The sequence below is a fragment of the Pelophylax lessonae genome (genome assembly GCF_965119305.1).
Source record: "Pelophylax lessonae genome assembly, chromosome: 11".
Lineage (NCBI taxonomy): Eukaryota > Metazoa > Chordata > Amphibia > Anura > Ranidae > Pelophylax > Pelophylax lessonae.
In genome coordinates, this window is record NC_138778.1 from 76,489,092 (window position 1) to 76,514,822 (window position 25,731).

The following is a 25,731-nucleotide window of genomic DNA, read 5'->3' on the forward strand; positions in this document are numbered from 1 at the left end:
AGAGAGACCCCAAGGCTCACCACCTGATGCACAGAAGTTTTATCCACCTGCTCTCAGCGCTGTCTTGTTACAGACAGGAAGTCTTTTAGCACTTTTCCCGGGTAAAGGAGGCGGCTCCGCCCCTTTACACACCTCTCGGCGCTGCCCTGCTCCTCCTCGAGGTAGCTGGGCGTTTTCAAAATGGCCGCCCCCATGCAGGAGACACGAGGCTACGCCAAAATGGCGGCTTCGCGCTACCTGCGGGAGATGGCGGCAGCCTGTCACCTATGGGAAGATGGCGGCGGCCTGCTGCAATGTGCAGCCTGCGGAGGATGGTATCGGCCTGTGCGGCCTGCGGGAGGCGTGGGAGGATGGGACCTGCGGATGGATGGCGGCCTGCGGATGGCGGTAATCTAGGCCCAGGCCTCGGCCTGTATTGCAGCCTTATGATCAGGTAGGATCTATCCCCCATACATGGCCATCATTCACAGTAATGCCAGCCACTGACTTCAGTCATGGTCCTTAAACAGTGCACCCTCATACAGTGACCTTAGATAGTCAGCTCCCAAACCAAGCCTCCTGGTTTCTTATACACAAAATCACACTCAAATGGGGGATTTGTAACACCTGTTATAGGATAGTGACCATCCCAGGGAGGGGCCCGCGTCCACCAACACACCCGTAGGGGGAGAGGGGGAACATTTTACTCACCATACCGGAACCAAGCGGGCGCCAACTCCTGACAGAACCCTTCTCCACCGAAGTGGGTTGGCTGTCGACCAATACGGACGCCGTGACTCAGTTTCCAACTGGTCGTTGGCGTCCAGGCGAGACGTTTAACTCGCAGGGTCAGTCCCTGTCCAGTGGGACTATGTCGCGGCCGACCCAGCGTGGAGCTAGGGCCTGCACGCGCTCGCAGGCTGACTGGGGTGACCACTGGATCTCAGCATCCAGCCCGTCGCCCAGTTTCAGCATACTTGCTTGAAGATCTCACAGGAAAAACTGGAGAAAAAAGCTGCCTAAAAAAGTTTCTAAAAAATCTTGCCAGGACCAAAAGATCCCAGCAAGGAACTTAGGTCCTTACTCCTAACTAGACAGAAAAAAACTGGACTTCCTGGAGCAGAGAGAGAGAGGATATACCCTCTGGGACTGCCCCTAAGGTGTGGCCAGAACGTTTTCCTTCTGCCTAGTCCTACTCCTGTAGAGGGCAGCATAACCCTATTTGATATTAATCAAGAAGACTCCGTCTGTCAATGAGCGACAGAGAAATATATTATTTTTTTTTTTTTTTTAAATATGTATTTTTTTTTTTGTTTATAGTGCAAAAAATAAAAACAGCTGAGGTGATCAAATACAACCAAAAGAAAGCGCTTTGTGGAAAGAAAAAAAAAAAAAAAGAATATTGTATTTTGGTATAGCATCGCACATCTGTGCAATTGTCAGTTAAAGTAACACCATATCGCAAAAATGGTCTGGTCATGAAGGGGGGTAAACATTCCGGGGCTTAAGTGGTTAGGTAACAATGCACCATTTCTACCAAGTTTCAATGGACTGATAACTAAAAAAAAGTGCCAAAAGACTACCTAAATTCCTTGATGACTTGATGAATGTCTAGCTCAAATGCAGCCAGTAGGATACTGTCTAGTGGTTCTGGATCACTTTCACTGGCCGAAAAAAGGTTTAAACAGACCTGAAAGGAGAGACAACTGTGAATGAATTCTGCAAAAATTGTTGTTACATTCAAGGAGGAAAGAATTTAAATGTGGTCTGTTACCTGAGCATAGGAATGCAATTCTGTCGGTTTCACTGTTGGGTAAGTGAAAAGCAATTGTGAAACGAGAAAATGATACCACGTAGCCATGAGATCCTTTTTCATTAGCAAAGTTTCCTCATCACCCTGTAATACCTATTGGTGGTGGCAGAAGAGCAGAATAATCAGATCCATCAGAGGATTGCACATCTACTATTGTAACAAAAGAAAAAAAAAAAAAGGATAAGCAAAAATGGAATTTCCAAGCAGAACACTAACCTTACATATGGTTTCTATAGGTGGACTAGATGCAAAGGTTCCCTCCTGCAGATGGCGTGCACATACCTCTTGCCAATGTTGCCACTTTAGTTCAAACTCTGTCAGTGTCTGAGACCCTGTTGACTAAAGCAAGAAAAAAAAAAAAAAATCACGACGAATATGTGAAAACACCTTAACATGCTGCAGAGTAGGTTTTCTTTTCTTGCCCTGGAATGCTAGAGAGAACGTAAGATATCCAACAGTAAAACCTACTTTAAGCAGATGTACAGCCAAAGCTCGTTTGGCTGTACATCTCCAATGGAGATGCACTCCTGTGATCCGTTTTCAGCAGAGTGGTCTGAAGTCTGCTCTCTGCTGACGCCACAGAAGTCGGTCCAGGCACTGCATCATCATGACAATGGCAGTTAGGATCAGCCAGGTGCCTGGACCAACACCCGGCTCAGCCTCTCAGCAAGCCACTGAGCCTGAGGCGGCCTCTCCGCCCCCCCTTCACAGCCCAGCGCTCCATTGAGCGAGGAGGAGGCAGAGCAGAGAGCTGCTGATCGACTCCGCTCACAAAGCTGTCAGAAAGTTCTCAGTGTAGAGTCGCCAGGGGACAGATGCAGCATCGGACTGATGCTGCATCCATCTATGCAAGTATGATTGGAGAAGCGCGAGAAGGGCGTTGCGGCGTTTTATTACTTATATACCTTAAATTATAGTATATATTTTATATGCGGCCTGAGAAAATTTCTCTAAACTCAATGTGGCCCAGAGAAGCCAAAAGGTTGGACACCCATGCCCTACACCAGGGGTAATGAATTGGAATTCAAGGAGGTTCGGTCACTAAACCTTTCTTTGGGCTGAGGTCCGAATCTCAAGTCTGTGCCCATCACAGTGCTCCTTTACATCAGTTGTCCCCAATACAGTGCCATCTTACATCAGGCATTCCCGTCAGAGTGCCCCCTTACCATCAGGTGTCCCCATCACAGTGCTCCTTTACATCAGGTGTACCCATCACAGTGCTCCTTTACATCAGGTGTACCCATCACAGTGCCACCTCACATCAGGCATTCCTGGCAGAGCGCCCTTTAACATCAGGTGTCCCCATCACAGTGCTGCTTTACATCAGTTGTTCCCATCACAGTGCCACCTTACATCAGGCATTCCCGGCAGAGAGCTCTAATTACATCAGGTGTCCCCATCACAGTGCTCCTTTACATCAGGTGTCCCCATCACAGTGCCCCCTTACATCAGTTGTCCCCATCAGTGTGCCCCAACATAAATTGTGCCCATCAGAGTTCCCCTTAACATAAAATATGCACATCAGTGTGCCTAATAGCATAAATGTGCCCAAAAAATAAATAAATGTGCCCATCTGCGTGCCCCTTAGCATAAAATTTGCCCATCAGCGTGACCCTTATTTTATGTTAAGGGTCACGCTGATGGGCAAATTTTTTGCTAAGGGGCATGCTGATGGGCATATTTTATGTTAAGGGTCACGCTGATGGGCATATTTTATGTTAAGGTGCACTCTAATGGGCATATTTTATGTTAAGAGCAACGCTGATGGACACGTTTTGTTTTGCCCAACAGCATGCCCCTAACATAAAATGTGCCCATCAGAGTGCCCCCTAACATAAAATGTGCCCATCAGCGTGCCCCTTATTTTATGTTAAGAATCCCGCTGATGGGCAAATTTTATGCTAAGGGGCACGCTGATGGGCACATTTTATGTTAGGGGTACGCTGATAGGCACAACAAAATGTGACCATTAGTGTTGCTCTTAACATAAAATGTGCCCATCAGCGTGACCCTTAACATAAAAAGTGTCCATCAGCATGCTACCTATTGTATGTTAAGGGGCACTGTGATGGGCACATTTTATTTTATCAGGCACTCTGATGGGCACAACAAAATGTGCCCATCAGTGTGCCCCTTAACATAATATACCCAACAGTGTGCACTTTAAACAATTATTCTCATCAGCAATCCATTTTAAAATGTGCCCCATATACCAAGCAAGGAGCCGCGAGCAGCAGGGGGGCGGGGCGCACGTGATGTCACACCCAATTTGCGGCCCGGCTGGGAGTGAGAGCTGGGAGCCGCAGGGAGGCGGGGCGCACACATGACGTCACGCCCCCAACTCGCGGCTCGGCTCGGAGTGAGAGCCATACACCGGGAGCTGCCGCACACACAGGACGTCACTGGTTGCTGGGACACTCGCGGTCCCAGCAAACCAATGACTGCTCGTAGGTGGCGGCCTGACGGTCCGGGCGGAAGCATCGTGCTGTCCGTTCTTGGACAGTGGGCCGCCATTTAATGAAGGCTGCCCTACACCATAGATCAAACACTGGCTCATTTCACTTGGGATACTACATGCTTTGATTTATAAATAATGTTCCCCTGTTTATATTTCAAAAATGAAACAAAATTAACAGTGTGGACAGGATAATTTTTTTCAATGTTAGGCCTCTAGCACACAGTTCTTATGTTTGAGCTCGATGTAATGTCAGGGGTTTGTAATGCGCGTATATGCACGTTTGCACATTCATGCACAGGATACATTCCTATGGAAATTCTATGCGCATATTTGTGCAAATTTGCACGTATCGGCGCAAAATACTTACCAAGAATTTTTTTTTTTAAAGAATATGCAGCGCTTGTTTACGCATCTGTGTGTTCAGACACATCGTAACCAATAGGCTGTATTTTAGATCAGAAAAAACAAACAAACAAAAACAACAAACGCTGTACTGAGCTTTTCTTAACCACTTCCGGACCGCGTGCCACATATATACTGCAGCAGGGCGGCCCGGCTGCGCAAAATCAAGTACATGCATGTGATTTTGGGGGGGCGCGCGCCGCTCCTTCAGTGGTTGGACACAGCGGTAGCCAATCAGCGTTTGCCGCCTGGGATTGTCGATCGTTCAGCGGAATGACCAAACAGCGGTCTGCTTATGTAAACAAGGCAGACTGCTGGTCTGTCAGGGAGGGAATGAGATCTTGTGTTTCAGCTTCTCTTTTCTTCTTTTCCTTCACTGCCCCTAGTGTTAACCCCTTCTCTTCAAGTGTCATTTATACAGTAACAGTGCATTTTTTTTTTTTTTTTTTAGCACTGATCACTGTATTAGTGTCACTAGTCCTCAAAAAGTGTCAGATTTATCCGCCGCAATGCCGTAGTCCCACTTAACAAAAAAAAAAAAAAAAAAACGCTGATAGCCGCCATTACTAGTAAAAGCAATAAAAAGTCCATAAATGTAACCCATAGTTTGTAGACGCTATAACTTTTGTACAAACCAATCAATATACACTTATTTTTGTAAACAAAATCCTAATATGTAGCAGAATACATATTGGCATAAACTGATATTTGATTTTTTTTTTTTTATTGGGAATGTTTTAAAGCAGAAAGTAAAAAAAAGTTTTTATTTTTTTTTCTTCAAAATAGTGTTTTTCTTTCTTTATTTATAGCGCAAAAAATAAAAACCGCAGGAGGTGATCAAATACCACCAAATAAAGTTCTATTTGTGGGAAAAAAGAAAAATTATTTGGGTACAGTGTCACACGACCGCGCAATTGTCAGTTAAAGCAACAGTGTCGTATCGCAAAAAATGGCCTGGTCATTAAGGGGGTAAAACCATCCAGAGCTGAAGTGGTTAAAGAGGAAAAGGAGCTTCCTCTGTAACTTGTACCCATAGGTAAGCCTATGATAAGGCTTACCTATAGGAACTGTAAATTAGGGATGCACCGATCCGACTTTTCTAGTCCCGATACCGATGCCTGGCTTTGTGTATCTGCCAATACCGATCCGGAAGTATTGTTTTGTGATGTTATAACGAAACAATACTTCCGGAACAGTATCGGTATCGGCAGATACCTTATAACAATTGTGCATTCAAAATATCATGTAATCAAACTCAAAGAATAAAATGTACCCACAAGAAAAAAACAGTTTATTGCTTGAACATACAATAGCAATCAAACAGTAAACATTGTAAAAAATATTAAGTGCAAAATCCTGCAAACAGGAATTTAAATAAAATGCAACATAGTAGCAGCAATATAGCAGCTGAACCTGAGAAATTCTCAGTGAGAATAAACTAAAAAAGCTGGTCAAACAACAAACAACTTGATCAGTTGATCACACATACAAATAGCATGTAAATTTGTAAACATGTAGTCCTGTGTCACACCACCATCACAATTTGATGGTGGCGTGTGACAGTGACACTGGACTACATGTTTACATTACAAATACCATTTGTTTGTGTGTGATCAAGTTGACTTGATTCACAGGCACACATGATGACATGACACAACATGGCCTGAATGGTCACTTAAGTAATCAGCGATGGCAAATTCTCTCTCATGATTGAAGACAAGCATTTCTTCTCTCTGCTGTGGTCTATTTCTCTTCTCATCCACAAACTGTGCTGAACAGAACAGAACAGAACACTCTCTCACTTTCTACATTACTAGTGCAGGGGGCAATACAACAACATAGCCAGCAACAACATAGCCAGCAACAACATAGCAGCCTGAGTCTGACCTGACTAAAAAGTTGGTCGAACAACACCAACTTGATCACACATACAAATAGAATATTGTAAACATGTAGTCCAGTGTCACACCACCATCACACAATTTGATGGTGGCATGTGACAGTGACACTGGACTACCCGTTTACGTTACAAATGCCATTTGTTTGTGTGATCAAGTTGATTGATTCACACATGACACAAACATGACCAGTGAATGGTCACTTAATCAACAGCAATGGCAAATTCTATCTCATAAAGACAAGCATTTCTGCTCTCTCTGCTGTAAGTCTATTTCTCTTCTCATCCACAATGCTGGAAACTGTGCTGAACACTCTCTCACTTTCTATACTAGTGCAGGGGTCACAGAGGTATTTTGTGGCAGTGGCAGCAAGACAAGGTAATCTGTATTTGTTGACTCCCCAGAACTGGTATGGGTTGTCTGAGGCAGCGATGGTTTTCTCTGCAAAATAGCCATGCAGTTGGACTGCAGGACTCAAGCTGCTTGCTGCACTGGGATCTAGTTCAAACTCCTCCACAATGTGGTCAAACTCTTGCATAAAGCTGCTCGGTGCTGCTGCTTCCACCTGAGGGACCTTGTCTTGTGGTTCTGTGGCCTGTGATACTCCAGCTGTGCTGCTCCTCAAGTCTTCCTCTAGTTCCCCTGTCAGTGCATCTTTTGCAGGCTTTGCAGATTGTGCACTTGTAAAGTATCTGAAACAGAAATAAAACCTAGGTCAGGCTAAAAATGAAACACTTGATGACACTAAAAAAACCTGAGGCTGATTAAGTAAAAGTTGTATATATATATATATATATATATATATATATATATATATATATATATATATATATATATATAAATTTAATCAACCACCAGTTTTTTTAGTGTCATCAAGTGTTAGAATTTCAAAATCTTTCAATTTACAGCATGGCATCTCATCAGGTACAGTAGAAGACGTGTTATTGTGGTTGTGGAGAGTAAAAAAATCTATAATATAGTCAGATAATGAATGACAATGACATTAAATTCATTTATTAGGTCTATATAACATATAGACTTAAATAAATGATTTATTAATGTAATTGTCATTATCATTCAAATTTCTTACATATATATATATACATATATATACACATGATAGATATATTTTATTCTCCTCTCTACAATAACACTGTCTTTTACTATATTTGATGAGATGCCATGCTGCTGACTGTAAATTTAAACATTAGAAATTCTAACACTTGATGGGCTAATGTAATAATTAGTTAGGTTACACAATCTTCACTTACCTGTCTTTATATCTCGGGTCCAGCAGGGTGGCAAGTGCATATAGGGGTTCATCATCCACAGTGTTGAAGCGTTTGTTGACAGCTTGAAGCAGGGTTGTTTTCATTGTCTTTATGCCAGTATCTGCATTGCCTTCTTTAGCAAGGATGCGTTTGAGGACAGCGACCGCTGGAATGACGTCAGCGGTGGAGGCAGTCGATGAGCTTACTTTCCTTGTTAGCTCTTCAAATGGTGCTAAAACAATGCTTGTTTTTTCTAGCAAAGCCCACTGGTTAGTGGTCAGTGTACTGGGCAGGTCATCATGGTCAGCAATGTAAGCACAGAGGACTCTGTATCAAGTACATAGAATTCCACCCTGTTTTGACGTCTTGTTGCAGGCGTTTAAGTTGCATTTGCATCTGGAGCTGGATATCTTGCAGCCTTGAATATGCAAGTTGAGAATGTTTAAAATGCCCCACAATTTGTCTACCGATTGCAATGGCATCGCTCACACTCCGTTGTGACAGTAGTCCCTCATTGACTACAAGCTGCAAGCTGTGAGCAAAGCAGCCTAAGCTCCGTACCCCCATTTTGTCTATGGCTTTTTTCATGTTGCTTGCATTGTCCGAGTATGACATGCACTTTATTCAAAGTAATGTGCCACTAGTCAAGTATATAGTGAACCATGAAAGCTTGAAGCATTGCACCGTGCGGTGTAAAGTTTGTGCCCAACCAGTGGACTGTTAAACTTAAAAGCGACATTGCTCCATATATCTGTAGTAATAGCCTTTATATCTTTAATCTCTTTTGAGACGTGTTCGCAAACTTTTTTGTACAGTTCTGGCACTGCGGTCTACTTGCGTGATGGAGAGTACCTCGGCTCCCAGTGTTCCAGTAGGCCACAGAAGCCCTTATTTTCTACAACTGACATTGGTTGAGCATCTATGAACAATGAATTCCAAAACTTTCTGTGTTATTGCTGATGCTTTCAAACTTTCCATCTGAAACTTTTCACGTCGTTGAAATGCATCCTGCAAAGTTTGTTGCTGCTGGGCTGTATTGTCCGCTCCTTTTGTTTTGTTGAGCTACAGGAATTCAGCGTGCTCCTTAGCATGGTGTTTCTGGATGTGCCTGATTAAATTAGTAGTATTGAGCTTAGCAGTTATACCACCTCCCCTCAAAACATTTACTTTGCGGACATTGCAAACAGCTGTGGAACTAGTGTAATATCTCCACACTGCAGACTCTTTGGCGCACTCCATACCCGACACACACTTGAGGCTGATTAATGACGTAGGTGCTGCGACGAAACCCCGGATCGGCCTGTGGATCTGCCAATTTTACCGATCCAGCTATTTCAGCAGTATCGCGGCAGATATCCGATCCGAATATCGGATCGGTGCATCCCTACTGTAAACAGCTCGTAAACATGCACCGTTTAGGAGATATTTACTTTGCATGCAGCCATTGACATCACTGGCGCATGTGCACTGAAGGAACGGCTGTCCGTGCCGTTCCTTCTGAGTCCTGTGCCGTAAACGGCGGCTACTGCGCGAATGCGCGGGAGTGACGTCATCAGAGTTCCAGCCAATCAGATGGCTGGAGGACGTGAACCCAGAAGGAAGATGGGTAAACATGTCGGCCGTGTCAGCGGTGAGCAGGCATCGTTCTAAGGAAAGTATTTCAGAATGAGCTAGTATGCGATGTATTATGATCATTATGCCTTTGTCTTTCAGGTTTTTTTTTTAAATTTTTATTTATTTATTTTTTTTGGAGGTTTACAACCTATTTAAGCTGCAATGTGCACAATGTCTTATAGTTACTTGATTGCACTGACATAATAAAATCCAATTTGAGAAAAGAAAGCACAAAAGGAGGAATAGAGAGCAAGACAACGCATATAAATGTAAAATACAGCACTGACCAAATAAGAAAAAAAGAACATACATTAAGAACTGGCATTTTCTTCATAAGATCATCCAGAGCTCTGCACATGCTCCTTGTTTCTAAAGAAGCAGCAGCTTCTTTGGCTAGCAACTGTCGTGCTTCATCTATTCGACCTTGCAAAACAAGTCCAGTTATCTGCAGAAATATAAAACCATATATTAGATTATAGTTTTACATATAGAATACCATCTCGTTTCCTAAGAATCTTGTTGTTGACCTGTATGAACCAAAGTTTCGGCTACGGAAATATCAATAGGGAGGACCCTTCCCAAAGCATCTTTCTAGCTTTGTTGTCCAAATACCCTCTACTCTCTTAACTGGAAGTGGATACCTAGGGTGACATAGTATCAAGCTCTACAGCAGGGGTATTGAATTAAAATTTACAAAGGTCCAGTCAATAAAATATTCTTCCAGCAGAGGTCCGAATCGCATGTTTATGCAATGACCGCCCTGTATCCTCGCAACCAATCGCCTGCTTGTTAACTTGGATAGCCCCCGTCCTCTGTCTATAGCTGTCCTGCCTCCAGCTGTTGGCTCTGTGAGACTGGCAGTGGTGATGGCTGTGGGCAGAAAGACTCTAAAGGGTGGGACCGCAGGGGTCCGGATGAGACATTAACTGGGTCCGGATCCGGACCCCGGTCCGCCATTTAGTGATGCCTGCTCTACAGTCTCCCTACTTCAGGAGTTATGGCGGGTGATCAGAGACATTATGTATTATGACTTAGTGTCATTATGCCTCATTCACACAGCACAGAAGTGTTAGTGCTCTCTACACAGAATGCATGTAATGTTTGAGTACATAGTAACATAGTAGTTAAGGTTGAATAAAGACAATAATCCATCCAGTTCAACCTGTGTAGGTGTGTGTGGACATATTAATTTCCCATACCTTCGAATGTTTTTATCCTTGAGATGTACGTCTAATAGTCTTTTAAAAGCAGCCATATTCCCCGCAGTAACTACCATTTGTGGTAGAGAATTCCACAGTCTTGTAGCCCTTACTGTAAAGAACCTCGTGCGCAGTCTGAGGTTAAATCGCTTCTCCTAATTGCATTGTTTGTCCTCGTGTCTTCATACATTCTTTGCGACTGAATCGTTTTTTTCTCTTTGTTGATATCACCATTGAGGTATTTCTAAATTGCTATCATGTCCCCTCTCAGGCATCTCTTCACCAGGGAGAATAAATCAAGCGCTTGTAATCGCTCTTCATATTTTAGGTCCTCCAATACCCTAATCAGTTTAGTTGCCCTTCTCTGGACTCTTTCCAGCTCCAACACATCCCTTCTGAGGATTGGCAACCAGAACTGAACAGAATATTCCAGATGCAGTCGGACCAGAGATTTATACAGTGGTGGGATTATAGTTTTATTTCTGGAAAACATCCCCTTCCTTATGCATGTCAATATTCTGCCGGCTTTGGCAGCTGCAGCTTGACATTGCATGCTATTGTTAAGTCTATCTTCTACTAAGACTCCCAGATCTTTCTCCATTTTTGATTCCCCCAGAGGTTCCCCCCTTAAAGTATATTGTGCTTTTATGTTTTTTGTCCCCAAATGCAAAACTTACACTTCTCCACATTAAATCTCATTTGCCATGTAGTTACCCACTCTGCGATTTTTTTTTTCAGGTCACTCTGTAGAATTCCTGCCTCACTATGTGAAGTTATTGCCCTGCTCAATTTTGTGTCATCTGAAAAACTGATATTGAGCTATTGATCCTGTCCTCAATGCTATTTATGAATAAATTTAACAAGATTGGTCCCAGGACTGAGCCTTGGGGGACCCCACTTTCCACCCCAGTCCAGTCTGAGTATACATTATTTATTGCTACCCTTTGGACACGCCCCTTTAACCAGTTCTGTATCCAAGAGCAGACCTTGTGGTCGATGCCTGCAGACCTTATTTTATATATTAAGCGTTTGTGGTGGACTGTATCAAACGCCTTAGCAAAGTCCAGGTACACCACATCCACAGGTCTCCCCCCTATCTAGCTCACAGCTCACCTCCTCGTAGAATGTTAATAGATTGGTTTGACAAGAACACCCTTTTGTAAACCCATGCTCATTACTGCGGATATTGTTGTCTTTCACAAACTCTTGGATATAGTCCCTTATCATCCCCTCCAGAAGTTTACATACTATCGATGTCAGGCTGACCGGCCTATAATGTCTGGGGACATGCCTCTGCCCTTTTTAAATATAGGTATCACGTTAGCTTTCCTCAAATCACCTGGTACAATTCCTGTCAGCAAAGATCAGGAACAGTGGTCTAGATATAACCTTACTGAATTATTTGAGTACTCTCAGATGTACGCCATCTGGGCCTGGTGATTTACTAGTCTTAATTTTATCCAGCCTTTTCCTGACTTCACCCTCTGTTAGCCATATCGGCAAGTCCAGTGCAGTACTGCTCCCGATACAGTCATGGTCAGTGTACCCCTCCTTTTCCTGTGTAAAAACTGAGGAAAAGAAAGCATTTAGCACAGTTGCCTTCTCCGTGTCCTCTGTAACCATCCTCCCCTCATCGTTCATTATGTGTGCAACATGCTCTGTCTGCGTTCTTTTGCTGTTAATGTATTTCTTTGGGTTCATTTTGCTATCCTCCGCTATTAGTCTGTCAAAGTTAATTTTGGCCTTTCTGATTTCGTATTTACATTTAGTATTTGATTCCTTGTAATGCTGAAAAGTGGATACAGTCCCCTCCTATTTATATTTCTTGAACGCCATTTTTTTCCCTAATAAGTTTTTTCACATTACGATTTAGCCAGCCAGGTTTGGCTTTGGCTCTTCTAAATTTATTTCCCCTTGGGATGCACTGTGAGATGCTTTTGTTTAACCACTTAAGCCCCGGAGGATTTGGCTGCTAAACGACCAGGGGGTATTTTGCGATTCGGCACTGCGTGACTTTAACGGACAATTGCGCGGTCGTGCGACGCTGTACCTAAACAAATTTGACGTCCTTTTTTTCCCACAAACAGAGCTTTCTTTTGGTGGTATTTGATCACCTGTGCGCCTTTTACTTTTTGCGCTATAAACAAAAAAATAGCGTAAATTTTGCAAAAATAACAATATTTTTCAAATTTTTTTATATGAAATTCCCCCCCCCCCCAAAAAAATGTAAAAATCAAAATTTTTTAACATTTTCGGCCAATTTGTTTTATGCTACATATGTTTGGTAAAAAAAATAAAATCACAAAAAGCGTATTTTTATTGGTTTGCGCAAAAGTTATCGCGTTTACTAACAAAGGGAAAGATTTTTGTCATTTTTGTTGTTTTTTTTTTTTAACGCGTAATGGCGGTGATCTGCGATTTTTTTTGCGGTACTGCGACATTGGGGCGGACAGATCGGACCCTTGACTGACATTTTTGACACTTTTGGGGTTACCAGTGACATTTCTACAGTAATCAGTGCTATAAATATGCACTGTTACTGTAAAAATACACTGGTAGTGAAGGGGTTAACTTTATTTGAGAGGGAGGGGCTGTGTGTGTCCCTAGGGGCGTGATTCTTACTGTGATTGGCTGTGACTTGAGGTGTAAGGACACTGATCAACGGTTCTACATAGTAGAACCGTGTGATCAGTGTATTTACACCGAGAATGACAGGCAGCTTGTTTACACAAGCTGCCTGACTTTCTCCCTCTACCCCGACGATCGCCGAGTGACCGGAGGACATCGGGTCCGCCGGTCACACGCGCGGGGGTGGGGGGGATGGGTCCGTGACCGCGCGGGAGCGCGCCTCCGGCGGCGTGCGCTCGCTCCCCAGACCCTCCCAGGCTAGTGACGTTAATTAACGTCACTTTGCCTGTGAGGGGCTGACCGCCGCAGTAAATTTACTTGCGGCGGTCGGCAAGCGGTTATGTTCCTAAAGCATTCCCATTTTTAAGCATTCCCATTTTTCCTCCGTGGCCAGTGTTCCTAGGATTTGGTCCCAGTTTATTTTCTCTATCATTGAGCACAGTTTGGGAAAGTTTGCCCTTCTGAAGTTTAAGGTTCTTTTGTTGCCTACTTGCCTCGCTATATTGTGATTAACGCTAAATGTGATCATCCTGTGATCGCTAGAACCCAAGTTGTCCCGTACTCCTACATGTGAGATTAGATCTGGGTCATTAGTGATTAATAACACTGCATTTTTTCTAGAAGGCGATTCCACCAACTGAGACATGTAGTTGTCCTGTAAGGTTTCCATGAAGAGACGGGCCTTTGGTGAATGTGCAGCCCCCACCTCCCAGTCAGTGTGGGGATAATTGGAATCCCCTAATATGATGACAGGTCCCAGCTTTGCAGTGTTACCCAACAGTGATATAAATTCCAGCTCTACTTCCTCCCTTTGGTTGAGCGGCCTATAGCAAACCCCCACAATTACTTTCCCCTTTTCTCCTTTCCTATGGAGTTCTACCCACACGGTTTCAAGCTGCGTGCTCATCCCTTCCATAATATCACCCCTATCGACCACCTTTACATGTTGACATAGAGACATACCCCTCCCCCTCTTTTTGCTTCCCTGTCCTTCCTATACACAGAATACCTTGGATATTGGCCAGCCAGTTGTGTGAGGGGTCAAACCAAGTTTCAGTTATTCCCACCATGTCCTCCCCACGTAATAAGAGTTCCAATTCTTTCATTTTATTCGCTAGGCTCCTTGCATTTGCATATACCCCTCATAGTTTTGTGGAAGTGGGTAGTGAATATTGCCTTATTTTTTTTTCTTGTTTGGCATGGGGTTTGTCCACATGGCACCCCCAATTGTCAACGTTACGGACCTACTGTCGCTGTTGCCCTCAACTGTAAACTTCTGTCATTTGCTCCCACCTAACTGAGGCTACCTCTGCACCCCCCCCCCCCCCAACTCCTAGTTTAAAAGCCCCTCCAACTTTGTGGCCATCTTCCTCCCCAATAGAGCTGTCCCGTCCCCATTAAGGTGCAGCCCGTCCTTACTAAAGAGCCAGTAGCCGACTGAGAAGCTAGCCCAGTTCTCCATGAACCCGAACCCCATTCACATGCATACAGCATTAGTGTAAATGAACTCTATTGGCCACTACCACTATTCAGCTAGAGGCTAGCAATAAAGGACATCCCTATACTGTCCATTTGTCACACACAAAAATGTACTCAAAGTAATTGCAAAGTCTCATTTTTGATTCTATTAAAATAACAAACATGTTATACTTACATGCCCTGTGTAGTGGTTTTGCACAGGGCAGCCCGGATGATCCTCTTCTTCTCAGGTCCCTGGCTAGAGCTCCTGGACCCTCCCTCCTGTTGAGTGACCCCACAGCCTGCAGCTTGCTATGGGGATACCCGAGCCAAGCGGCAGCTCCCTGTATCCATTCAGACACAGAGCCGCAAGTTGGCCCCACCCCCTCTCTCCTATTTGGCTGAGTTTAATTGAAAGCAGCGTAAGCCAATAAGGAGGGAGAGTCGAGGACGGCCGTGGCATTCACAGACATCCCTTGATCTAGCTATCCTCTCTTACCTGAGACAGACTAGACACTCTGGGGATTTGAAGCGTACCTTGAATAATGCACAACACTGCAACTAAAGTGTACAACTTGTTCCAAGCAAGCAAAAGTTAAAAGGAAAATATGAGAGGTTTGGTTACTCACATAGGATGTTACAAGGAAAACAGGTAAGAACAAAAACAGCTGTGCCCAACCCACCAACTTCTGATGAATAGAGAAACCAGGTGAACTTTATTCTAATGAGGTAGGAATCAGTGTTCCAACATCGGGTCGGTTTACAGAAAGGTTTCAAAATTGGGACCCCTGGTTCCTAGCAGTGGGTTTAGCATCGGATGCACAAGTTACACAAAGGCTACTTTTAATAGCAAGATACTTAAAAAGCAGAGAAATGGGGCGGTGCACAGCATTATTATCACAAATGTTGGGTGTTCCAATGGTATTACAGCAGGGCTCGACAAACCCCGGGCGCCAGGTCGCATTTGCGACTAGAATTAGCGACCTAGCGCCTGGGGTGCCCTGCAGGAGGTGTCCTGTCCCTTTTGCGCCCCCACCTCCTCCACGAGTGCACGGACTTCCGCGCCGTCCAAAAATTGAGGCCCCGGCTTTTCGGCCTTCTTCTGTGAGATGAGAAACTAGGGGAACTGGCTCCCTCTTGTGGTGGCCGGGAGTAATGCCTGTTCTCAATGCCTTCCCATCTCCTTCCAAAGAGGAGATGAGAGGGAAGTTTTTGCAGGCTTCATCTCTCTGTCCAGTTACCTTTGCTTAAAGGTAAGTGGACAGGGAGTGTGGTTATTATTAGTTTATTTTTTAATTATTAAAAAAAAAAAAAAATTATATATATATATATATATCTTTTTTTCTCATCACCGTGCCACAGCCGAAGGCCCCTTTCACACGGGCTGTCTGATCAGGTCCGCCTATCAGTTTTTCAGGCAGACCTGATCGGACCCTTCATTCTCTTCTATGGAGCAGTAATCTGCTGCCATCTGATCCTGTCCGCCAAAAACAGACGGATGGTGGTTCTATTTTCTATCCATCCCGTGGATCGGATCAGATGGCATCAGATGGAAAGAGACAGACAGTCTGTTTCCATCCAATTGTGCTATAGAGGAGAGTGGGGTTCTAGTCGTATTTATGTGTAAATTTAGTATCCGTTTTATTAAATAAAGCTTGGTTGTTAGTTTAAAAAAAAACTGCCTCCTAACTTTTTTAGCTGGCTCCTAGATTTCAGGCAAATTTGTCAAGCCCTGTATTACAGCACAATGTCTTTATATTTACCTCCTTGGTGACTGGGGAGGCCAATACATTCTGGGCAGCTGCATTTCTGCCTTCTGTAGTCTACAAGAGTAACTTCAAGTGGGCCAGGGCACAGAATGCTGAATCATGATCAAACATGGAACAGAATAATCACACTTGTCAAACAAACTGGATTATGGATGTCAAATATGCTTGCGAATTCTGTGGATCGCCTGATGTGTGTATACCCAAAGTGACCAGCTGTTTACTAATCACAGAGCATGCATCAATCTTCCCACTGGGTGGAGGAAAAAAAAAAAAAACGAAATCTTTCACTGCTGGGGGATTTGGCCAGCAGGAATAAATCTATCAGGAAAGCATTATGCCTTCTCTCAGAATGCTGCCCTAAAATGCTGACAGGTTCCCAGCATACACACTGTTCACCGTACAGAAACATTTTAAACATATCTCCAGTGTTGCACCTCTTAACCGGTATCTCCCACTCAATTAGGTTATCTAATTAGAGTTTCACCGATACCAATATCGGTGCCAATACTAAGCATTTGCACGAGTACTTTTACTCATGCAAATGCTCAGATACCAAAACCGATACCTGCGGTGCGGTGTGATTGGAGCCAATACAAAATGAATGGGCTCAAAATGCACTGCAAAGAATTGCAAGTGATTTTAACAGGAATGCAGTGCAATTCATGTACGAATCACAAGCGGTTCATAAACCGCTCCTGTGTAAACCCATTGCCTTCAGCTCCTCAACCAGAGTCTTCTTTTGGTTCTCAAGTACAGCCACTTGATTTTCAGGACACTTGACATACTCTCTCTTTTGCGACAGGGAAGGAAAAGACTTCCACTGCTACATCAGTGCTGTATAACCTTGGTTCACACAGGAGCGGTGCTGGAAACCACATGTGATTAAGACCGGAATGACATTAAAATCACATGCAATTATTTTCAGTGCGATTTGAGGATATTCATTTTGTATGGAATCAAATCGCACCACATGGTATCAGTAATTGGTAATCGGCAAGTACTTGAGTAAAAGTATCGATACTCGCACTCAGTCTTGGGTATCAGTGCATCCCTACCAACAACCACTCTACCTCAGTGGTAATACTGTGTTCCCTGGCAGTTCCCCTCCTCCCTCCATCCACATTATGTTCTCTGGCACCTTGTGAAATGTATATTCTCTGGCATCTTCTTCTCTTCATCCACACAAAGTTTACTGCCAGCCCCTCTTCAAGAGTATACTCTCACCAATCATCTCCTGCACATACTGCCCCCGCTGTCATACCCATTGCACTCCTTCACAGCTGTAATTCCCTCCAGCATTTCTTCTGCACTGTCCACTTTCATACCCTTTCCTCAGCACAGAAAACTTTATCCTCCACTATAGAATCATTTACAATTCTGTATATTAAAATCTTCTTCAGCATAGTGCAATATTCCCAACCTTGCCTTTCCAGAACAGTCACCCTTTTGCAAGTAATTCATAGATCTATTAGGCCCTGTTCACACTGGCATCAAAAGCAGGAGTTTGAGACACGTTTTAACTCTCCTCAAGCTCCTAGTAAAGTGGTCCAGGATTCATAAAATTGAGAGTACACAGTGCTGTTCACATTATCACAAGTGTCGCTCTGCTTCAAAAACTAAGCTTCATGTGGAGTTTGGAAAGAGTTGAAGCATCTGAACTCCTTCCATTCAAGTCTATGATAAACGCACCATAAATGCATCGACATGCGTTTGCCGTGTGTCAAACACACATAGGGTGTTTGGGGAGCATTTTTAATGTGTGAAAAAGGCCAAATAGCCATAAACATTTCATTACCTTAGGGTTGTTCAGATCATATTCAAATACCAATTATGTTTACAGCGTTCAAGCACAGAACAGGCCCGTAAATAAATTCCAAATCTGGCACCAAGCCCTTGTACAAAGAGTCTGTGAACATAGTTGCAGTCAGCAGATCTCAATTATTATAATAATCTTCCAAATAAGTAACACATACCGCATCCCAAAACTTGTCATGCTGTGGGGGACTTTCACTTTGGAGCACATCTTGAACTATATTGTCTACTTCAGACACATGGGCACGTACCCAATCCAACAGCAGTATCAAGAGGGATCCAGCTGAAATACAAAACAAGAGAAATGATGTGAGTATTTTAAACTCATTTTTAATTGATCTACTGAATACTTGGGGTGTAAAGCAGCTTATAGTCATCCAAGGGTGTTCAGAACACCAGGTGAAAATAAAAAGAAAGAAAAATAATTCAGCCATCACATCTAAGAATTGATTAGCTGCAATATAATACATGCTTGCTTTTGGGTTTAATACCACTTAAAAAGGGCCACGATCGTCCAGTGGTCTATAAAGACAGATACTACCATGCTGATGCTTTCACTTCAATACTCTGTTACTGACCTAGCACAAAACTATGGATATGGAATCATTACTTTCCTCTAGTTTTCATTTGCTATGTGCTTATTCCAGGTCTGAGACTCTGAAGTATTGAAACCAGATGCAGTAAGGTATCCAACATTTTCAGAAAGAGGGAATTCGGGAATTTTTGACAAAGTGCCAAAACAGGGGCACTCAAACTACTCACTAGGGGGGAACCTCTGGGGGAATCAAGGATGGAGAAAGATCTGGGGATCCTAGTGGAAGATAGACTAAGCAATAGCATGCAATGTCAAGCTGCAGCTGCCAAAGGCGGCAGAATATTAGCATGCATAAAGAAGGGATTTATTCAAGAGATAAAACTATAATCCTGCCACTTTATAAAACTCTGGTCCGGGAACATTTGGAGTATTCTGTCTAGTTCTGGTCACCAATCCACAGAAGGGACGTGCTTGAACTGGAGAGAGTCCAAAGAAGGGAAACTAAACTAATTAGGGGATTGGAAGACCTTAAATACAAGGAGCGATTAGACGCGCTTAACTTTTTCCCCCTGGAGAAAAGACACCTGAGAGTGGACATGATAGCGATTTACAAATACTTCAATGGCGATCCCAGCATAGGAAATACACTCTCTTAGACTAAATAGTTTAAGATGACACCTGGCCACACAATGAGATTAGAGGAGAAGCGGTTTAACCTCAAGCTACGTAGGGGGTTTTTCAGTGTCAGAGCGGTAAGAATGTGGAACTCTCTTCCACAATTGGTGGTATCAGCAGGGAGTTATCAATACTTTTAAAGACTATTGGACGTGCATCTCAAAGAACACAATATTCAGGGATTTGAGAAATTAATATCATCACTGACACATACACACCTACACAGGTAGAACTGGATGGACTGTTGTCTTTATTCAACCTTAACTACTATGTAACTATGTAATAGAGGTCCCGGGGGGGAAGTGAGGGGGTGTTGTGGGGAGGGTCTCCAACAAAAAACGGGTGCAAGTCCCAATGTTAGTGATGATCAGAAGGGGGGCGTTGTGCGGTTCTGTTATAGGAATCTATGTGGCAATCTCACTGATACTCCTCTCTCTATAGATCGCTCATCTACAGGCACTTAATCTACAGAGAGAAGTATCGGTGAGATCGCCCCACAAATCTGTATAATAGAGCTGCACAGCGTCCCCCTCTGATCATTCACTCACACATTGGGACTTGCACCCGTTTTTTGTTGGAGACCCTCCCCACCACACCCCCTCACCTCCCCACCACACACACACATATGTAAAATAGAGATTTTGTAAGAACTTACCGTAAAACTCTTTTCTCTGACAGTCACAGCCCCTCATACAGCCTTCACATGTGGGTAACGGTGCCCTCTGCAGGAGCAAGCTAGGCAGTTTTAAATGTTAATAAAAAAAAACTTTCTACACTTAAGCACACCTCCAGGGGACCGTCCCTCAGCCATTATCCTGATCCAGTTACCACTGTTCAGTTTATTAGTAAGCAGTACCTGAAGGTAATAACCCCAAGATCCAAAAAACCAGAGGGGTGGGGGCTGCCACTGTCGGAGGACTCAGAGAAAAGAGTTTTACGGTAAGTTCTTACATAAACTCTATTTTCTCTTACATCCTCCGTCAGTCACAGCCCCTCATACAGCCTTCACGAGTGGGACGTCCAAGAGAAGTGCAGGTGTGAGGGGTGGGAAGACGCAACCTACCGAAAAGGCAACATATCAACCAGGCCAGAAAAAAACAACTGAGCCAACAGGGCAACAAAGCTCAAACAGGAGCTAACCCAGAATAAGAAAAAACACCCCAGGAAGAGACAGAAAAAAAACACGTCTCTTCAAACAACCGCCGCACTCAAAACTTGCAGCCAAAGGAAGTACCGAGGATGCCATCACATCAATTTTGTAGAATTTTGTGAAAGTGTGCACAGACGACCAGGTCGCCGCGAAACACCCAAGAGGCACTGACAGCTCTAGTAGAATGTGCCTTTACAGGGAAAGGAAGAACCTGACCCTTGAGTGAATAGGCCTGAACAACCGTCTGTCTGATCCATTTAGAAATGGTTGCTGCGGATGCAGCCGAACCCTTCCGAGGTCCCTCAGGAAGGACAAACAGGGAATCAGACTTTTTAAAAGACTCTGTGGCAGACAGGTAAACCCTTACCCCCCCCGGACCACATCCAAGGAATGCAAGGCAAATTCCTTGGGATGCTTGGGCTTTGCACAAAGCAAAGGCAAAACAACATCTTCGTTGAGGTAGAAAGTCGACACCACCTTGGGGAGAAAAGACTGATTGGGTCATAGGACCACTTTATCCCTATGAACTAACAGATAAGGCGAACAGCAAGACAAAGCCGCCAACTAAGACACCCTGCGAGCAGATGTGATAGCTACCAGAAAGGCAACTTTCTGGGACAACACAGGCAGAGGTATGTCTCTTACGTTCTCAAAGGGAGGCCGTTGTAAAAAGGATAACACCAAATTCAGGTCCCAGGGAGGCAAAGGAGCATTCCTAGGGGCAGCCAGATGCAGCACCCCTTGAATAAAGGTGCGAATCAAGGAATTAGTCGCCAAGGGATGCTGAAACAGAATGGCTAGGGCCGAAAACTGACCTTTTATCGTGGTCAGAGCCAAACGCTGATCCACACCTTCCTGCAGGTATGCCAAAATCCTCGCCACCGAAAAAGAGCGGGGATGAAAGCCTTGCGACTCGCACCAGGCAATATATGCCTTCCAGGTGCAATGATAATTTTTTTTAGAGGTAGCTTTTCGAGCCTTCAATAAGGTAGGAATGACAGCATTGGGGAGACCCTTGTCTCTCAAGACTTGGCTTCCAACAGCCACGCCGTCAAAGCCAGACTGTAAAGCAGGATGGAAGATCGGCCCTTGAGACAGAAGATCATCTCTCAGCGGAAGCCGCCAGGGAGGCTCGACGACCATCTGCACAATGTCTGCGTACAAAGACTGACACGACCAGTCTGCGGCTACTAGAATGACCTGCATCCGTTCCGACGCCAACCTGTGGAGGAACCTGGATAACAGTTGTATCGGAGGGAAGGCATAAATCAGCCAAGGCACCACTAACGCGTCCGTGGCATCCCCCAGATGATCGCAGGTTCTGGCCACGAACCTACCCACCTTTTTGTTGAGACGGGACGCAAACAGGTCTACGTCCGGAGACCCCCACCAGGCACACAGGAGGCGAAACACCTCCGGATGCAGGGACCATTTTCCCCGGTCCAGGGTCTGGCGACTCACATAGTCCGCCTGCCAGTTCTCCACACCTGGAATGTGAACGGCCGAAATCGCTGAAACGTGCGTCTCGGCCCAAGATAGGATCTCGGCCACTTCTTTGGCCGCCCAGGCACTCTTGGTGCCCCCTTGGTGATTGATTTAAGCCACCGCTGTGGCGTTGTCCATCTGTACCCGAACCGGGCAACCCTAAAGCCGAGTTGACCAATGGAACAGGCAGAGTTTGATTGTTAGAAGAGCCAAGACGTTTATCGGTAAGGAGGCCTCCTCCGTCGACCCCGTCCCCTGGGCACAAAGCGTGCCCAGAACTCCACCCCAGCCTGACAGACTGACATGCGCGGTGAGCACCGTCCATAGCAGAGGCCCGAAGGACTTGCCTTGTGTCAGAGTTGGTGACAGGAGACACCACAAAAGATTTGATCTTGCGAGGTGGATCAGAGAAATCCTCCAGTCCAACTACTGAGGTGTTCTGTCCCACTTGGCAAGGATCTCTGCTTGCAGAGTTCTCGTGTGAAATTGAGCAAATGGGATGGCTTCAAAAGCCGAAACCATCAGACCCAGGGACCGCATACAGGCCCGTAGAGAGGGGAGATCATTGTCCCTGAGGGACCTGATCTCGACCCGCAGGGTCCGGAGTTTGTCCTCCGGGAGAGGAATCAGTTTGTGAACCCACCTGTCCTGAATTCTGGACAACCAGGGCTCCTGAAAACAATGCAGACGTCCCCCCACCCCTGAAACGGGTGAGGGTGTCCCTTCAGGAAGAGGTGGACTGGGCCGCCGAACCGGCCTTTGGCTTACCCGACCACGGCTTCTTGTGACCACCTGAAGTCTTGAAGGATTTTCCTTTATCCTGTGCCCCAAAGGCACAAAAGGACCCACGATGAGCTTTAAAAGAAGGGCCCGCCTAGCGCGGGGAGATTTTTCCTTAGAGGCTTGGGCCAAAAGGGTACTCTTACCCCCCGTAAGCCCCTTGATCAACTCATCCAGAGAGTGTACCCAAAAAGACAATTTCCCACATAAGGGACATCAGACAGACTTTTTTGGAAGCGTGGTCAGCCGAACAGCTTTTCAGTCAAATAATGCGGCGGACCGCGACCCCGACCGCAGACAGAGGTGCAACCAAGGGAGCCGCGTCACACAGGTACATTACAGCCTGGGACACTTGATCCACCATTGCCAAAGGCAGTTGGAGAGGCCAATTCCGCCACCAGGGTGTGCCGAAGCACCTTGGACCATTCCGTGACAGCCTGAGAGACCATCACCGAAGCAAACACAGGTTTAAGCATGGAGCCCACCACCAAGTACATGTGGCTGGAAAGCGTCTCCACACGCCGATGAAAGTCAATGGGAGGAAGCACAGGCAAAATGTCTGCCACCATAACTAGGCGGTTGCCCATACAAAAGATGGCGCCCGACTGGCGCCAAAATGATGAGTTAAAATGGCTGCTGCCCTTACATGAGGACCAAACAGCCTGCCCTCATCCAAAATGGCGGCCAGGAGAAGGGCGCCAAAATAAGCACATACACATGAGCTGGCCACCACAGGAAACCCCAGAGAGCACACCCAGATACATTAAACCCCCACCGCCCCCCCAGCCACAGGGCACACCCAGCAGGAATTCCCTGACTAACTAGCGATAGTGAGTGAAATATAACACTTAAGAAAAAAAAACAAAGAAACTGAGACACTAGGTCCCAGCAAGGAAACCTAGCCTACTCCTGACGCTAGGCAGCATAAAACTGAAGGACAGTGGTAACTGGATCAGGATAATGGCTGAGGGACGGCCACCTGGAGGTGTGCTTAAGTGTAGAAAGTTAATTAACATTTAAAACTGCCTAGCTTGCTCCTGCAGAGGGCGTCATTACCCACTCGTGAAGACTGTATGAGGGTCTGCGACTGTCGGAGGACCTAAGAGAAAAACTGGATTTTTGACTTACCATAAAATCCTTTTCTCTTAAGCTCATTGACAGACGCAGACTTCTTGATTGATATCAGTAGGGTTATACTGCCCCCTACAGGAGTAGGACACTAGGCAGAAAAAAAGTTCTGGCTATGCCTATGGGCAGTCCCAGGGGGCATACCCTCTCATTTCCTGCTATAGGATGCCAGTTTTGTACCAAAGCAGTGTCAGAGAAATCATACCAACCCAACTCAAAAATAGAGTGGCAGGTACTGCGTCTGTCAATGAGCTTAAGAGAAAAAGGATTTTACGGTAAGTTAAAAATCCAGTTTTCTCTGTCACTCATTGACAGACGCAGACTTCTTGATTGATATCAGTAGGGACCATCCCACAGTAGTGCCATAAATGAGGGGTGGGACAGCAGAAACAAATCCACAAGGCTAAACATAGCCCACCAGGTAATACAGGACTCATCGAAACAATAAGATGAGACCCACCTGGGAAACAGAAACCCTCAAGGGAAACTAAGGGCCCCCGTAAACAGCAGCCCGCAAAACTTTGCGGCAAAAAGAGGCATCCGCAGATGCCAGCACATCAACTTTATAAAACTTTGTAAAAGGTGGGAACAGACGACCAGGTAGCTGCCTCACCAACCTGAAGTACAGAAGCCGAATGGCGAAAAAACCCAGAAAGCACTAAGCGCCCGAGCAGAATGCGCCTTCACAGGTAAAGGAGGAACATGACCCTATTGAATAATCCTGTACCACCATCTGCCTGACCCATCTGGAAACAGTAGCAGCAGATGCAAGCAACCCTTTCCCAGGGCCATCCGTGAACACAAAAAAGGAATCTGATTTGCGAAAAAAGTCAATAGTTGCCAGGTACACCCAGATTGCCCGAACCACAACCAAAGCAGGCATGCAATTTTTCAGATGTGTAGGCTGAGGACTCAAAGAAGGCAAACAAGACTTCATACAAATGAAAAACGGAAATCACCATCAGAAGTAAGGAAGGACGGTTCCGGACGAGGTATCACTGTATCCCTATGAACCATCAGATAGGAAGAATGACAGGACAACGCCGCCAATACAGACACCCTGCGCGCAGAAGTAATAGCCACAAAGAAAGGCCACCTTGGGGGACAAGGTAAGCAGGGGAATCCCCTGAAAATTTGCAAAGGGAGGGTTCTGAAGAACCGACAGCCCCAATTAAGGTCCCAAGGTGGTAACGGAGGTTGCACCAGAGATACAAGGTGTCGCACCCCCTGGATGAAGTATATACCAGGGAAAAAAGGTGGCCAATAGCCTTAGGAAGAATATTGCCAAGGCCGAGACATGACCCTCGATATACTCAAGGTCAACCTTTGATAAACTCCCCGTGGAAAAAAAAATCAAACAATCGAGCCACCGAGCAAGAGCTTGGGGGAACCCCAACAGACGCACACCATGCAATACATGACTTCCACGTACGATGATTGATCGTTGTAGAAGTCGCTTTCCTAAGTGTGAGCAGAGAAGGAATTACTGAAGCAGACAATCCCCTTTTCTTCAGCACCCGGCTATAAACAGCCAAGCAATCAAAGCCAGCGACCGTAAAACAGGATGGAAGATTGGCCCCTGACAGTAGGTCCTCCCTGAGAGGAAGTCGCGAGGGAGTGTCCACGACTAGCCCAACCAGGTCGGCGTACCAAGCCCAACAAGGCCAGTCCGGAACT

General features: G+C 45.1%; 1 protein-coding gene across 1 annotated transcript in view; it reads right to left on the reverse strand.

Annotated features, from left to right (window-relative positions):
• NUP85 (nucleoporin 85) overlaps positions 1 to 25,731 on the reverse strand; it is a 231,098-nt gene that overhangs the window by 98,861 nt on the left and 106,506 nt on the right. The window contains exons 7-11 of the mRNA XM_082271221.1: positions 18,463 to 18,584; positions 9,746 to 9,880; positions 2,009 to 2,131; positions 1,754 to 1,885; positions 1,563 to 1,669 (exon numbers count right to left, since the gene is read on the reverse strand). Coding sequence (XP_082127347.1) covers positions 1,563 to 1,669; positions 1,754 to 1,885; positions 2,009 to 2,131; positions 9,746 to 9,880; positions 18,463 to 18,584 — 619 coding nt within the window. The remainder of the gene's footprint in view (positions 1 to 1,562; positions 1,670 to 1,753; positions 1,886 to 2,008; positions 2,132 to 9,745; positions 9,881 to 18,462; positions 18,585 to 25,731) is intronic.